At 39.0% G+C, this 17,216-nt stretch overlaps 1 protein-coding gene across 6 annotated transcripts in view; it reads left to right on the top strand.

Annotated features, from left to right (window-relative positions):
- neo1a (neogenin 1a) overlaps positions 1-17,216 on the top strand; it is a 150,112-nt gene that overhangs the window by 70,323 nt on the left and 62,573 nt on the right. For all 6 annotated transcript variants that reach the window (XM_085907121.1, XM_085907120.1, XM_085907119.1 and 3 more), the window contains one exon: positions 4,901-5,224. In XM_085907121.1, the coding sequence (XP_085763247.1) occupies positions 4,901-5,224 (324 nt within the window). The remainder of the gene's footprint in view (positions 1-4,900; positions 5,225-17,216) is intronic.

Consider the following 17,216-nt stretch of genomic DNA (forward strand, 5'->3'; position numbering starts at 1 on the left):
AAGTGTCTGTGTCCTCGAGAGAGGGCAACATGAATTCCAGGCTAAATGCAGATTAATAGGATTATTCAACCAAAATGAAAATGTGATTTAAGGGGACTAGAGTCTGAATTAGGGAAGAAAGCACTTTCTTGTAAATAATTCATTTTGTAATAAGTAATGGCAGTATCGGTTTATCCGTTGTTTATCGGTGAGATTCTTTCTTTAGGTGACCGATCATGTACAGTACATCATACTCAAAACTATTCCTTTTCCCGACAAGGCCAAACTGGGGGGAAACATTGACTTAAGAATCGGATGCTTATAATTTGCTACGTTTAAATGCGAAGGGAATTCTGAAGTTCATTGATTTCTTTTGTGTTTTGATAAGTGGTTGCAAGAACCAGTGGGCTAGAGAACACCATTGGGTATATTTTCCAAATCCATAGATGTTTGTTTCGTCTCGTGGTGGCGGTGGTGGGTTGAGGGTGGTGGAAACTGGTAGGGCGAAAGATGAATGTGAGTTCCTGTCTCAGATGACTATCTCATTTGGCGGTGTTCACAGAGAGGAGGAACTCTGCTCAATCTGCCCAGTCTGTCGACTACTTCCTGGCCATGTCCATACGTAGATCCGGTAACTTGTCCCCAGATGGATGAAATCATTACAGACTTGGATGATCACAGGACTGGGAGGAAGCTGGAGATTTGTTTTTTTTTTCCTGGTTTCCCGAATTATTCAGAAACAAATTCTGTCTCATCTGTGCTTTGGGCCTATACGCAATGTGTCTTTTATGAAATCGGTGTGGAATATTCAGTTATCAGTGGTTGACTGAAATTCCGTTTAAAACCTATCGTAATGTAACACTGTGTTTTTCCTCAAATTACCAAAGAAAAGTGTACTCAGCATCTGTATTGGTCTGTATTGCTGTCTCAGTGGGTTGCTCCTTCACTGTGGGCCCATGGGGGGAAGTCTAATAAGAGGGCGAATCCAAGCCTCAATCACTGCCGGTTAATTATCACATCCACAGCAGGTTAGAGCTTTCCCCACTGTGTAATCCCTCCCGGATCTCGATCAACTACTAACACAGAAGAAAATCCATCTCTCTGTACATTCTCCCATTTGTGGAGGTATCTGTTCAGTTTTGCTCCAAATATTTAAATATATTAAATGGGTCATGTTGTGTAACACAGATAAGGCTTAACCACATAATTTTCATTTTTTTGTGTGGTTACCTGGCAGGGGTGGGAATTAAAAAAACGGTTCTTTTCGGGAACCGGTTTCCAGTAATATCTAGGTAGGAAGCGTTTGTTTATCATTAACAGGTTATCTCACAAGTATGATTTAAATATTTATATCAGCTAGACAGCCAAACTTGACACACCTCCCAACCATGCATCTCTCTGAAGTACCTTGGTTGTCTTGACTTTATTGGCTTTCTGTTTTGCAACTTAAAACGTCTCTCCCATCGCAAAAAACTGTTTTAAAATAAGATGGTCATTGAGACAAGTGGAAGAAAAGTCAGGCTTCCTCTTCAGTTGATAGATCAGTCTGTCCTCATTTGCACAGTTATTTTTGACTCTGTGAAGACTAATGTGAGTCGTGTGGCGACATTCAAGCAAGTCACAGTTTGTTCATGTCTTCGGTCACACTAAAAAAAAAAAAAAAAGGGCCTGCAGTGTATTTCAAAGTAACAAGACCTGTACTGCATTGCCGTTCAGACTTTTAAATTGCAATTCCAATTCTTCACTGGCTTTGTGTGTTTGAGAAGAGTTTTACCAAGATTGCCCTTGCCTTTGCCCCCCAAGTCACTCAGGGGGCTCCTTTAATGTAAAACCAACTGGTTTTGAAAGTTCTGTCTAAAGAGTGGCTCAATAAGAAGGGTAGTCAATATGGTTGCTCTCAGACAGCGTCTCAGTAAGGGAAGAGGTTTCCTGCTGAGCCACTGATGGAACAAAACAGGTTCTTTGTGCGAGCAGACTCTTTATTGCTATCCTTTTCAGTGTTTTTCCACAAGGATGGCTCTTGCCTGTTTCATGGAGATGCTTGGATGAGTTATGCACCAATGTACTTTTGCTCTGTTATTTTCCAACATGGGCTTTTGCTTAATAATATTGCCTCAGCTTGAGAGCGCAGTATAGGATATCATGGCATCACCTTAAGCTGAGCTCCCGAAAAACCTTTAATGACACAGAGCAAAGTGGATTTGGGACAGAGGTAACAGCCCATACTTATCAAGTAGACAATCTCATTTTCTAGCCTCATGCTCTCTGCTCCCTCGTTCTCACTGGTTGCCTGTTGTGGTGTTTCCTCATTTTCAGAGGCAAGCCGATGCTCTGTTCCCTCAAACCATTTGAGACTATTCAAAATACCCACGTATTAGACTGGACATACAGTAATTCTCCTTACGCACTTTCTATGAATGGCTACTATATCACAGTAATTCCAACATTGCCTCAATAAACTCACCCAGTGATGGCTCTCTTTATAGAAGTTTGAAAGTCAGAAATGCTTGAGGCTGAAACTAAGAGGTCATAGTAATATGTTTGTGAATCCTATAGTCTGGAAAAAAAAGGGAAATTTGTTCACTAATTCGGTGGCCTTGACATTGTCTTACTCCTTTGGCCGTTAACATGCATTTCATGTGTGTTATTTTATTTAGTTTTGAAGTGCATGATCTGATGATAAAGCGGTTTGGATAATGGATGTATGGAAAAAATAAGGGCCGCATTACCATTCACCAGTCTTATTGTTTGTTGTTTGATTCTCGGTTTATGTTTGATGTTGTTTACTGCCGAAAGCAGATGGTTGGCCATTTTGTTTGAGAGTAGTCCTAAAGCTAAGCCCGCCCCCCCTTACTATCGCTATGATGGGGATAAAATGTTGCTAAAAACATCTGTTGTGCGTCTTATTAAATGTGGAAGGATAGCGTTTGCAGAGTACTGGGTAAAAATCCTCTTTTAACCCAACTCGCTTACCCTATAGATTCAGTGTAAAGTAGAGAATGTCTTTGTGTCACTCGTCTGAGGGAGTCTGTAGCTGCTTAAGTATTAATATTCTTCACAATATAAACGCTCGGCTTCTCTGACTGAAAGCCGCCTTGCAATTAGGGGGAATTTAAAAGAGCAATATCATGAATTTTATTTCACAATTTAGAACTGTTCCCAGGTGTCTTCGTAAAATGCCCTTGACATGCTTTCTGTACGTGTGCTTTTAGACGCACATGTAAATTAAACAATTAAGACACATTTTCAGAACTTAATAAAATATTTACATTGGTTGATTAATTTTTTCCCTTGATGGGTGGGCAGGCTCTCTAGTTGCATGGAAGCGATTAAAAATGCTTTTTAGAATTTAAGTTTAAAATAAAAACCCCAAAACACACGCTGAATAAGCATTAGTTTGCAATATATTTGAAGAAAAAAACAAAACGCACATATAACCTAACTAAGACCCCCTTGAATTTTAATCTTGGTTGAAATTGAAAATAAATTGAAGTGCAAATATAATAATTTTAACTGTTAATTCACTAATTTTGTCACAAATTGATTTGTGTGAAATCTGAGCCGGTGTAATAAAACTCACCTTGCAGGAACCCATGATTTATTCTGTTGTATGAATGACAACAGATGGATAATGCAGGTTTTTGTCACTTCCACAATCTAATAAAGCATTTCATTATTCAGCCTGCCACTTCGTCGCTGGCATTGATAGATGAACAAAAATATTCTTCTAGTTAATATCCATAAATTTGGGGAAAAATTAAGTGAGATTGAAAAAATTCCTGCACACGCTATCTAGTATGCTATAAAGTCATTCATTTAGATAGAATGCCCCCCCCAACCCCCTGCTGAATTAGCATCGAAATGATTGCACAGCTTAGTGTTAACGCTGAATTGGCTGGCAATTGAAAAAATATAATTCACCTCAGTCATTTTCTATCGCAATTTTTCTGTAGTTGAGCTTTCAAGATAAGTGCATTAAGTATTGATATTGCTTGGTAATGGAGCCCACATTACAAGCTTCTCTCTTTGGAGCTCACAAGGGAGTTGACGCCGCAAGGTAGAGGACTTACCTCCGAGAAGTTATATTGCTCAAGCGCTGACATCGCTAGTAGCTCTATCCTTCCTCTCTCTCCCTCACTTGCTCTTGGAGACAAGCCATTTCTTTGGAAGAGAGCAGGCATAGTTTAAACTGTGTTTAACATTCCGCCTCCTATTTCACTCCATTCACTGCATTATTAAAATACCTCCACCCCCTTAATTATTTTCCACCGCTCCCCATCCCTGCAGAAATGGCAATTGCTGTTATTTGTCTAACCAATACCACCGTATGACTCTTAGGTGCTGGGGCCTGAATAATGGATGAGTACAAATGCAAAACAATTGCACTTAGTCTGGCTTTGGCACTATCTATTTCAATATGATGTTAACGTCTATAGCTGAGAAAAGAAAATTGCAATCGCGCCCCACCGTTGCTACAACTTCACTGCACTCTCCGCTCATAGGCATTAACTTGCCAGGGAGGCGAGTCTGGGTTATATTTATCAGGCTCTTCTATTCAATTTCAATGGGGCTTGTGGTTTCATAATGAAAAGTGTCCGTGTGCTTTTCTCTGAGAATGTAACGTTTAGTGTTTGACCAGTCATGTACTTCCAAGATTTCTTTTTAAAAAAAAAAAAATTAGCAAGCAGTAATTTTCTCATGACTTGCACAGTTAATTTCCAAAGACCCACCAAAAACAATATGAATCCAAATTGTACAATAATACCAAAGACATTTAGATACAGTGTTTGTGTGTGTTATGAATAATTTTGTGACTGTGATATTCACAGCAGATATTGTTATCATATGACAAAGTTTGCGATGTGGTGGTTGGAATCCAACTCACAATCTTCTCCCTTGTTTTTTTTTCCCCCCCCTCCAGCATCAGCAGCACAGCCTTTCAACCCATTCCGCTTCACGGTGGAGCCCCAAGACACAGTGGCTATTCGAGGTAACTCTGCACAGCTCAACTGTTCTGTACACACTGATGCAGCCGCACCAGCACGCATAGAGTGGAAGAAAGATGGCACCTTCATGAGCCTGGTTTCGGATGAGAGACGGCGCATACTCCCTGACGGCTCCCTCCTCTTCACCCATGTGGTTCACTCAAAGCACAACAAACCTGATGAGGGCACTTACCAATGTGTGGCCACCATCGAAAACCTAGGATCCATTTCTAGTCGCACAGCGCACCTCTATGTTGCAGGTGAGTGGGGGGGCAATAATATGGAGGAAGTTATACTCTCCGAAAAAAATAAAATCAGTACTGGAAGCCTCGTTGCACCAATAACCATTTAATGTGTGAATAGATCTTCTGACTCGTTAAAATTGAGATTTGTCTAACCTGGCACTTGAACATTGATTTTAAGAGCAGGTTCTGCTTGTTGCTTGTGAGCAGGTTTTGTCTTGGCATTTAGTAATTATGAAGCTAAACGTTTTTAATTAGCTGGCGTTTTTTTCCCCTGACACTCCTCTTGGCAAACTGAGTACTTCTTGTGCTCCACTTGAAACACTATTATTAAAGTACTTTTTAAATTATTTTGATGACTACATGAAAAAACAAACAAAAAATGTATTGACTGATTTAAAAAAACATTAGTCCACAATCGCTAAATAAATAATCTTTTCTGCATCTACAGCCCCACAATTATGGTGAACGTAAAGTTAAAATTAAAAAGAGAATGGACATCATGACCAAAATCTGCAAATAATAGAATAATCGCATTGGATTTCAATGCACTAGCCAACAGTACAACTCATTGCAATAAATTAGGATCAAATTTTCTAAATTTGTGAATAGAAATTTGACTGAATAATCTTTACGTGTACCAGTAATTTTTAACAAACTCAAGCAATAAATTAATCTATACAACAAAGCAACAACAGATTCATTATACAATACATGGATGTTTTTAAATGTTTTTGTCATATACTTGGTTAGGCTTACGCTAAAATAAAGGCCTATGAACTTTATCTACTTCAATTTGTTCTTACTTTACCAAACACTTTGACATGCAGTCTTTTAAGCCTTCATTGTGACAACTTCACAGAACTCTGCCAAACAAGTATGGCGTAAATAAAAGTCAAGAAGTCAGAACCCAGAAGTAGCAGACTTTCACAATATTGATGGCTTTATCACTTCAACTTATCATGTTTCCTGAAAAAAAATTATGTCAACACGTAAATTACACCTAAACACTGAACTCATTTAGATACTATTTCAAAATATAGATAAATGCGATCAAAACTACCCACCCACTGAACTGAAGCATTTTTTCCTTTTCTAAGTTCCAAGTCTTTGCAGTCTGGAAAGGGCATTCTACTGCATGCAATCGATTAGAATTTAATAATTGTTTAGCCCAAATAGCAATTGAATCCCTTCTCTTTGACAAAAAGGTAGTTTTTCTTTCGTTTGAATGTCGGCCATTCGCATTTCATTTCATCTAAGTATCACATCTGCTACTATGCTTCTAATGTGTGCTCCTTTGTTGATGGGAAAATGTTTTCTAGTTGCTTTCTTTGGTTGTAGTAATTGATTTCTTGTCCTTGAAATGTGTCGTCAGGCCACACAACAGAAACCTGAATGCGTTGCTTTTATGGATACTACATACTTGAAAAATATTCTGATTTGTCTTTTCTATTTCTTCTACTCCAATGTCACCTTTCTCAGTGTGAGAACAGTGAGTGACATGGGATTATTAGGTTTCTCGAGTCAAGTCGTGCCCTGAAATTCAATTTGCAGCCCGGCAATGCATTTACTGTGCTTTCCTCTTGCCACAACGCTGGCAGTTTTAAAGATACTCAAGAGATGCCAGTTGCAGGGCCTATACTTTAATAGAATCTTGTTCTAATCTTGGTTGTATTCAAGGTGTGTATTGAATTTGGATATTTTACTATTAGTTGCAATAATAATAATCCTAAATATTCTTATTTAAACTTCAACAGCACTTTTGTCACTGAAGGATAAAGAGGTTCCCCGGCATCAGAGCAACTAGCTCTCGTGGTCCATTGAGCTGCAGGCTATTATTCAAAATAACTTTGTTCTTCATTGGATGAACACTAACAATGATTTGGTCCCAAGGTTGTTTTTCATACTCACCTCGTGCAAGACAAAATAATCATCCAATTGATTCAGAACAACATATATCTCTAAACTCATGTGGGGGTCTTCACAGTCACAGTAGGGCACTAAACAAATTGCATTAGGTCTCAGATCTGTGGAAATATAATGCAAATGAGGAATTGGAGATGAGCGCTGCTGTCAGACAGCCTCACAGCCAAGGGGTCAACCATGACTGGGCGTCAGACGCAATCACTTTCTACATCAAGAGTGGAGCATCCTTCAGCTTGATTCAGCAACGTGTGCACACATACATTTATGGTTTGACTTGAAATATTTTGCACAAACATGACTGTTGGTGATGGACCTGCTAGCGGGCAAGTGGCCTGTAAAAAACGTTAATTACAGAGTTGTGAGTGCAGGCCATTAGGTCACATCAGACCCAGGAATGATGGTGCAGTCAGAGGGTGGCGTGGGCGTGACCTCTTGGATGTAATGACCGAACAAGTCACGGATGGCTGGCGTGGTACAGAGCATATCTGACACATATCTGGGTAATATCTGGGATGGATTGCCAGGAGACGTGGGACTTACTTCGGCGTGTTAGCGCCTTCATTGCCACACCTCCACAGGCTTCTGCAGTCAATGCTCATTTACACTGACTAAATTAATACTAATTGCACTTCACTGTTTTCCCTTCTGCCCAATCAGCACTCATTTAATTCATCTGATTTAAGAGCAAAACTATATGTAGCATTGTCCAGTCCCTTTTTCTTTCGCCATATTCATGTTAGTTTGTTTTTGTGTGTAAAAGCAGATGTGTAAGGTATTGTATGAATTGTAAGTCTCAGCATTCAGTCGTATCGTCACACCAAATTGTCTTGTAATGTGGACTATAGATACTGTTGTATCAGCACAAAAATTATACAGCATCATATAATGCATCGTCGTGCATTTAATCATTTTGTCAATGTTATTTTTGTCTATGAAGATTTTAAAATAAGGCAGGACAATCTCCTAGTGGTTAGCAAATCTGCTTCGCACTTCTGAGGTGCTGGGTCTCAGCTACAGCCTTCCTGTGTGGATCTTGCATGTTCACTCCAAACATGGGGGTCTTCCCCAGGACTCTAAATTGTCCTTGGACCTGTATAAATCATCTCAAAGCACTTAAATGCTCAATTAGATTGTTCTGATGTCAACTCTTCACATCCCCAGGTCAGCATACTGTATTTTCACGTTATGTGCATTTTGGAATTATATGCTATGATCATTTTATTGTCCATAATAGCTTTCTTCACGAATCTGGCATTATCTCATGGTCTTCATATGTATATTCTGAGGGAATTGCAACTTCTTATTTTGAACGGGTGCTTTTATTGTGCTTCATAGCAACGAATAATACATGTATATTTCTTGGTGGAATCATTGTAATATTGATGTGACTTGGGAAAAGGTTGGGATGAAATAGCCATTATGTTTGTGCTTTGTTATGTGGCCTCTTTTGTTTGGTTTAGCTTGTGTGACTACAGTCAGATATCATGGACCTGCACACCGACTTCCATCAAGGGGGAGGTTTGGGCAACTCAGGAGGGGGGCAATATTATGTGTTCAGTTTGAGTCTTAGTGGGAAAAAAGGAGGAGGGGAGAGGAATTATAGGGCAGAAAGCGAATGAGCAGTGTGCAGCGGTGATAGCCAGGACACAAAGCGTTACACAGCTAATGAGAACTCCCATCTTAACTGGCTACTGTTCTCCCACACAGGCGCCCCCCTCCCCTGTCTGGCTTTGAACTCCTGAATTGCTCACATTGAGTCACACCTCACTGCTATTAAAAGGGAAACCCCCAATTGAGAAGAGTTCATTCTGTCTATGCTCTCGTGTGCTTTTTTATAGTCTAAATCCTAAACACTTGGCATGCATTTTTAATATTTCAGTCTTTATATGTCTGGGGTTTCTTGAAATATTCCTCTTGTTGTGTCGCTACTTTAAGTCTGTAATTCTTTTTTTAATTGTTATACCTTCCACAATTTCTTCAAATCAGGTAAGATGACCTAATGCGTCTCGTGTCATCATTACTTAGGTACCCATTGTTGTTATTCACGACAGATAAGAGACACACTTGGACGAGATGGCTAAAACATCTTTTGTTTTAGAAATAATAAAAGTATGTCACCATAACATGGGTAAACATGTACAGATGCAACAAAACGTAAGTCTGAATTGTCCACCCGCACACGCACGCACGCACCCGCACACACACACACACACGCACGCACGCACGCACGCACGCACGCACGCACGCACGCACACACACACACACACACACACACACACACACACTCACAATATTCGACATGTGTATTATTTATATCTAAAATCTAAAGACCAAAGTGAACTAAAGCTCCAATCTGAGAATTATCTGCTTACAACACCATGCACGTGCATCATCGTGTTGCTTTTGTGCTGCCAAAACTCGTGATCTTGATATGACTTTTTCCAGCATAATCTCCACACTAATCTTCACACAAATATCACCTTGAGTCCTGTGAGTATGTTTCCATCACATTTTGACTGTTTTTGGTGGCATTCTATAATAGTGTTACAGGCCCCCACATAAGCCTGGTATGGCGGTGTTTCAGGGTTTTTTTTTCTTAACAAATTTGGGGTTTTTTTTGTCTGTCTTTATTTCACCACAACATCTCTTAAGATTGTGTGTAAAATAGTTGACATCCAATGTGAGTTCCTTGCACAACTTGCATTGCTCACCTAAGCATTGCTTATAAAAAAACAAAAAACAAGATTCACTTTGTGTTGGATGACAAGCCCATAGAATGACATCACCAACAAATTTCATTCGGGTTAAAGTAAGGTTATTGAATAGATTTATGCAACATAAATAAAGACACCAATATTATTTGTTTACAACTCCTGTAAATGATTGTTTAAATCTATCAAATAATACCAAAAGAAATCTGTAAACACCGGGCTCATTAGGGTTAAAGTAAGGTTATTGTATAGATTTATGCATAATAAATAAAGACACCAATATCATTTGTTTACAACGGCTGTAAATGATTGTTTAAATTTATCAAATAATAGCAAAAGAAATCTGAAAACACCGGTCAGCCGATTAAATTGGCCAATTATGGTCCTTCAACTTAGGCCAAAATAATGGCGACTGATTGGTCGGGCCCCTGTTTAGGTCATTCTTGTTTCTGTGTGGACATGGAGACAAGCTATTGCATAGAGAGTTTAACATTTAATAACTGCTCACTCCTCCAATACCAACAGACACGCTAACTAGCGCTAGATAGCAGTACCCATGGGTTTCGTGTCCTCAATAACACAGGGTCATCGTTTCGCAACCACTAATTAATTACCGTGTCATTAAATTAAAATACTCCAACTTGTAACTACTGAGGTCTCAAACACAAGGATTCCCTTGTGCTAACGCTGCAGCCAGCTAAGCTGGCTGCAGCATTATCATAACTGCTTCATGCATGATTCATATCTTTCACGGCAAAAGTATTGAGGTGCACCTTCTAATCAGTCCATTTTTTAGTATTAGGTGGCTAGAGCTGACTTTTTTCTGAATTTGAATTGTTCACCTTAGCAAAAATTATTTACGCAGTTTGGGGAAATTCCCTTTCTTGTTTGAGTTTATAATGCTTGGTTGAGTTTGGTTTGGAAGAACTTTAGAGCCTCAAGCTCAACCCCATCAAACCCACTGTAGACACATCTATTTTCAGTTGTATTTATTTTGGCAAAGGAGCTGTCCCAAAATGATTTCCTTCCATTTCATTCTTTATTTTCAAAAATTGTTAGTCGTAAAATTGGTTGCTACTAAATTTAGAGAAGTCAGAAATCATGTTAAAACCAATCAAAAGTTTTCTAATTACAATGAAATGTTATTTTATGGAAAGCAAACAAAATCTTAACCAAGCATCACAGTAAAATAAGAGATTTTTATTTCAACTTTGTTTTCACCTCCGCATTGAATGGTTAAATCAATACTGATAAAATATGTATTTATTTGTTCATTAGATTTGCTCAGAACTTTGCATCTTAGAGTAAACTTTACTTTTATCTTTCACTTTAGATGGAAAAAGTCTCAGTGCAGTCTTGCTGACAGGCACTCATTCGTTTATTAATTGCTCCCTATAAACTATAAAAATAAATGTGATTCCATTTTTTAACATTGCAATAAGTTTTTCTTCTGCATTCATCAATGTGATATGCACAGGCCACAAAGGGATATTTTATTTGAACCCGAAAGACGAGACTGGACGGTCCACATTTATCCCACTGCAGTTTTCTCTCGCCAAACTACTTTCATTGGCTTACTGCTATTTTTTCCCCTCAATGACTCAACATCCCCCCATCCTTTCACTTTACTACCTCTCCTAGCCTCTATTTCTTTATTATCCTCTCATTCCTCTGCATGGCTCCAACACACCCGATGGCCTGCAGACACTCACTCCCTTGCATTGCAGTTCCACTGTGACCACCGTGCTTACTCATAAAGAGAAGAAATTGCTAACCAGTCGTCATAAAACAACAGCACAAACATGTCATTCACTCTCCCAGGAGCCACCAGAAAGAAGATAGAACATATTTTGTCTTAGTTTAGCTTTTTTTCTTCATGTAGTTCACTTTGATACTTGCATACATTTTATACTTGTGATTTTTTACCAACACTTTTAATCATTGATTTTTTTTTTAATCAATGTTATTGTTTATTTGTTTCAGCCCCTACATGTAATGTTAATTGTTTATAATTGCAATAGGCTGTCAAATTGATCAAATTAATTTCTAGTGTGAAGGTCTCTTTTAAACAATTACAGACTGTCTTTCTTTTGAGTGTTGGGTCATCGCCGTAAAAAATGGCTCAGATCTGGAATCGGGGTCAGGGTCGTAGTGTTGTTCCATTATCCTGATTTTTATCTTTCTGTGGCACAGGAGAGGGTAGAAAAGCAATAGAGGGACAGTTTCAACACTAAGGAGCATTAATCACCGATTGAGCTGAAAAATGAAAACATTCATCTACCCTTGGAGATCGAGTAATGAAAAACAAAATGCAGTTAAGACGAGAGAAACTGTGCAGTCAGACTGTTGTTCTGCTTGATATGAATGCGCAGCACACACAAACAGCAGTTGTACCCTTACACAAAGGTTGGCAAAATATGGTGTGAAGTCCAAGATGGAGCAGCAGAGAAATCCATCTTTTTACCGTGTGTTTTTACAGTGTTGACAGGAAGCCTTTTTGATCGTAGGAAAAAAGACAGGCTCCATTTTAGGTGCAGCCACTGATTGATTCGGCCCTCTGTGTAGGAGAGAAGGCTGATTAGGATGGCCCTATCTCTTCTCTCCAGACACCTTCGTGCTATGTGCATATGTGTGTTTGTATTTATGTGGAAATTTACACCTGATTGAGTGGCTGAACATACAAACAGTATTAGTACGGTTGAATTTAATGAGGCTCTTTAATGCAGCCAACAGCCCCTTTTACGCTGACCATCTAAGCAGATTTTTTTTTGTGTGCAAATAGGCCATCAAAGCTGAGGATCTACATAAAAAGAGATCGACGAATGTTGGAGGAGTTCTCAATCTAGTTAATTACCGATTTGATTCTAGATTTCACTCTAGATCAAGTTGTGTTGCGTTGAAATGTTACCTTACATTTTGGATATGACCAAATGGAATGTTGCCTGCGTGATCATTGGTAATCTCACTTTTCAATATTGTCTACTCAACCTTGAATATTTCCTCCAAATGCTTTCATTTTTACACATGACGTTTAGGGTGGAACAAGGGCATCAGTAACTGTATGGGTAATTGTTTTTTTGGTTTTTTTTTGCTAACAATACGGATCCCTTTCTATCCCACTCTCCATCAAACGAATTTGTTTGCCGACATTGACACGAGTCACACGTGGGGATTATAGTAATTAGCCAACATCTTTTATGGATGCCTTTGCGTCCATCACCTTCAAAATATTGTGTTCGATTCTCATTCAGTTTTGAATTAGCGGACACAGGCCTTTATATCTGGGGATTTAGTCCAAGCATTTCTCAAATCCCCTTGAATCTGACACCCGTCTACAGAGTTCACTTTCACAACATTTTCAACGGGTATAATGTTGTTGAATAGCCCATCAAAACATTGACTTTAGTCCTGTTGGATAGTATAAACTAATATTCAGTAGTAGTGACGGTGCTAGCTCTAGACATCAATCAGATAACTGAAAGATAAAAAGCGCAAGCATGTCCATCATCTTTAATTGGCCTACTCTCATTCAATTTTTAAAATTCATCTCTGTGCTGTATAGTAGAGAATGATTATTATTTTCTTTGAATGGGTAACTTTGCAATATTTTTGGCTGTCAACAGACAGCATTGGTTCATTAACTCGATGAGCTCTGAAATACTTTTCTGATGATGTGAAAATGTAATTTAATGAGAATGGGCCATCTACCTACTTCCGACTTAAGTTTGCCGCCGTAACCTCCATCCTCTTCCACTTATAACGTATCTATTCCACAGGAATAACCTAGTATGTGAAGTTTATTTTTTCCAAATTCTCAACTACTTTAATTTCCATTAAACAGTGTTTTGCTCAGTCATTCCCGTGGGCTTTGCTGTTCATAAAGTGTCAGGTGTAGTGTTTACCAACATGAAAATGTGTGAGCCGTGATTTGTGTTACTTGAAAAGAATCTCATCCCAAAATGGACAGATTTGCACACAGTTCTGCATTTTAAAGGGCCAGAGAAGTGGATTCTGTTTATCCTCCGTTTCTCTCTGTATAATTCACTAAGTGTCCTTTGTTGTTACTGTCTGAGTGGTTGTAAGGTCACTGCACCTTGGCTTGCATGATAAATTCCCCGCAACTGTGCTTGTTGAATATTTTCGAGGGATCGTAATCAGCATGGTAAATTCAATTAAATTAAATTGAAATTGGAGCAATATTCCCTCATTTGGTCTTTGGAAAATGACAGCTGAGCGACCTGTGTAACACACAGGTTCAAGATCTCCCATAGCTGTTCAGCTGAGATCAGGTGAGCGTGAAGGTCACTGTGTATGAATAATTTTCATACCATCAAAAAAATGATTTATTCAGGTTTGGATTTTAATAGGTCACTTGTGTGTATCTAGCCTGTTACAGACTATATGTGTGCCGCCATCCTTTCATCTGCTCCTGCTCGCCCAAGCACGCGAGAGGTAGTTTTGGGAGTATCCACATTAAAACGATCCCGTTTCAAAGCTAAATTGGCCTTCATAGAGTATTTGAACCCGGTAAGAGACTTGACTAACACATTTTTCAGATTACCTATTGTTTTTCAAAGTCCTTTTGTTCCTCAAACTGTTGGATGGAAAAGGGAGTTCAGTTCGGTCGTGGGGATGTTGAGCTTGTTAAGAGTTTCAAGGACTTTTTACCATCTGTTCTAGAAGAATTATACATAGAATAGCTTCCAAAAAATACCATACTGATATTCCCACGAGTACTGATATCTTCTTGTTTTGTCTTTTTCCAGCACCCTTTTTTTTTTTTTAATAAATAAACGTGGCCAAAGGATTGAACACGTGTGGTAACTGAAAGTAGGTTTTGCTTCTCTTCATCTAAATAAAACATGTTTAAGCTACATATTTAACATTGCCTAGCTCTTGCTGAGGAGGCAGGAATATTGTGCAATCGTGAGTATTTCGTTTTATATTCTGCGCTGATAGAACACATTATATTGTGCACAGATGGAGGGAAAAAACCAAGGTGCTAAGTTCTCAGTCGGTTTCTTATGCTTCAGAGATCAGCACAAGTCTTTATATGCCCTTGTGATTTTAAAATGGTGGTGCAGAGCTGCTTACATGCTCAAAGTATGAGCGATAACCCCATCCAAAACATTTATTTTCTCTACCAATACTGGTATTTTGGTCAGCAAAATTTAATGTCAAGTAAAATGTGTTTTCCTTGGTCGATTGTAGATTCGTTGTTATAACTCACAAGTGACAAAAATAAGTATCTTGCTAGATAATCATTTATGGGGGGGGGGGGGGGCGGTTCATTTGCATTTACTTTGTTGTTGAAACCCACACAGCAAGACACACTGTAGCTCTCAAAGCTGCAATGGTGAAAAGAGTACTGAATGAATGGATAACGATTGACCTATAGAGGCTGCAGAGGGAAAGAGACCAAAATAAAGCCTCTATATAAATGCTCTCGATAAGCATTCATGCAGACTAAAAACTAGAAATCCATATTAATGTTCACATATGTGTGTGTTGATAGTATTTATGGGGAAGGTTGAAAGCAAGAGAGTGATATGTCACTTCAGTACAGTCAAGCCAATGGATGTGCACGTAATGCATGCTTTGACTCAACCCAGCCCTAGTGAACTCTGTGTGGAACGACCCTGGGGAGGATGTTAAGACTCCTCTCCACGCCAAGCACCGTCTTCATGGCCTTTTGATTGGTGGAGACAAGCTGTGGACATGCCAAACTCATTTTTGTATGTGCACGGGAGCGCAGAATTGCCTTTTGTACAACTCACTGCATCGTTAACATCTCTTCTGCTCCATCTCTGTAAGTGCGTATGTGTTACTCCGAAGCTGCCGAATATCCTTTGCTCCAAGGTCAATGATAACCATCTCCTGCAGTGTTTACACAGATATACGCTCACAGTCTTAGCAAGATGCCAAAATTGCGACTGTCATACCTTTCATTTGTAAAGTACCTTCACACTAACACAGAAATGAAAACATGGTGGCGGAATACTAAAACATCAACAAAAGCTGCTGAATCATTGATAACCTAACATTGAACTTCAAATTGTTATTTTTAGCAAGCCAAGAGAATATAGGCCAGTGGAGGATTTTAAATGAAAGTATTAGCTATAATAAAAACTATCTATTGAGTTTGCTAGCTATTGAGCCATCTAATAAATGTCCCTCTCGCTTCCCATATTGTGTGTCAGCCCTTGGGAAGAATATTTATTTCTTGATTTGCCCTTTTGTAAAAAAAAAAAAAAAAAAAAAGGCATCCTTTTTCAGTCAATAAAATCAACTGATTGGGTATGGACAATTTGAACTTTGATCCACTGGTAGTACTGTGCAATGTGTCTGGTTACGGTACTGGTTTCTCTGCCTATTTTCCAAAGTTCAAAAGTCTTATTTGCCCACTGGGGTTAATACAAGTGGAATATGTATGGAAATCTGACCACATGTTGTGAAGCTGGCTGTTGTGGTAGCCTTTTTCACACTGGCCATTGAAAACCCAGCGTTGTCATGGGTTTTTATCTGCTTGCTGTCCCCCATGTGTACCGATGCAGGATGGGTGGATTAAAGTCACCCTGGGAATTTACAGATTTACGGCTTCCAGCGTAAAATCAGAGGCAAGACAGAGACATGTCACAGGCCACGTGACATGTCAGGTCACGACCTGAGACCTCCTGTTTTCTGTGTTGAAAGCAATTCCCTATATGCCAAGGCTTGACTGCAGAGATTCCGTTGAAAGTCGAAGCCAGCCCAAGTATTTCAGGTTGCAATCGTCTCTTTCCTTTGTGTCAGATTTTTTAAAATGCTATCTGCTAGTCAATTCTAAGCTCCAGAAGGAAAATGAAAAAGTCCACACTTCAGCCAACAAAGGCAATACTGCTGAGAATTGGTGTGCGCCTTTGTCAGGCTTCTTGTCCTCACATATCAGGAGATACGACGTCAATGGATTGTCGCAGTCCGCACTGATATTAGCTTGCGGGCATGATTTGACAAGTTCTGTCAGAAAGGCACAAGCAAATTAATGTACTGTAATGCATCTGGTGCAGCATTTTTATAATACAATGTGGCCCCCAACAATGATCTAATATGATGTATAAATCAGGTTACCATATGAAGCACAATTCAATTTTGCATACACCTTAATGCATGCAACCTTTGTCAGCACCTCAGTGACATTCACATAAAGATGAATCCAGGAGTTACCTTGGGTATGACGGAGTTCAATTTCAATGTCGGCAAATTTTTACGTTGGAATATCCTATTGATCATTACACCAACGCAACTCGGTCATAATTACAGAAAATATATTGAAAACATTTGTAGGCCATGAATATAAAACAAATGAAATAAAAGTAAACTTGGTGGTAACACAG

The sequence above is a fragment of the Syngnathus leptorhynchus genome, chromosome 3 (genome assembly GCF_054491065.1).
Source record: "Syngnathus leptorhynchus isolate UIUO chromosome 3, UIUO_Slep, whole genome shotgun sequence".
Classification (NCBI taxonomy): Eukaryota; Metazoa; Chordata; class Actinopteri; order Syngnathiformes; family Syngnathidae; genus Syngnathus; species Syngnathus leptorhynchus.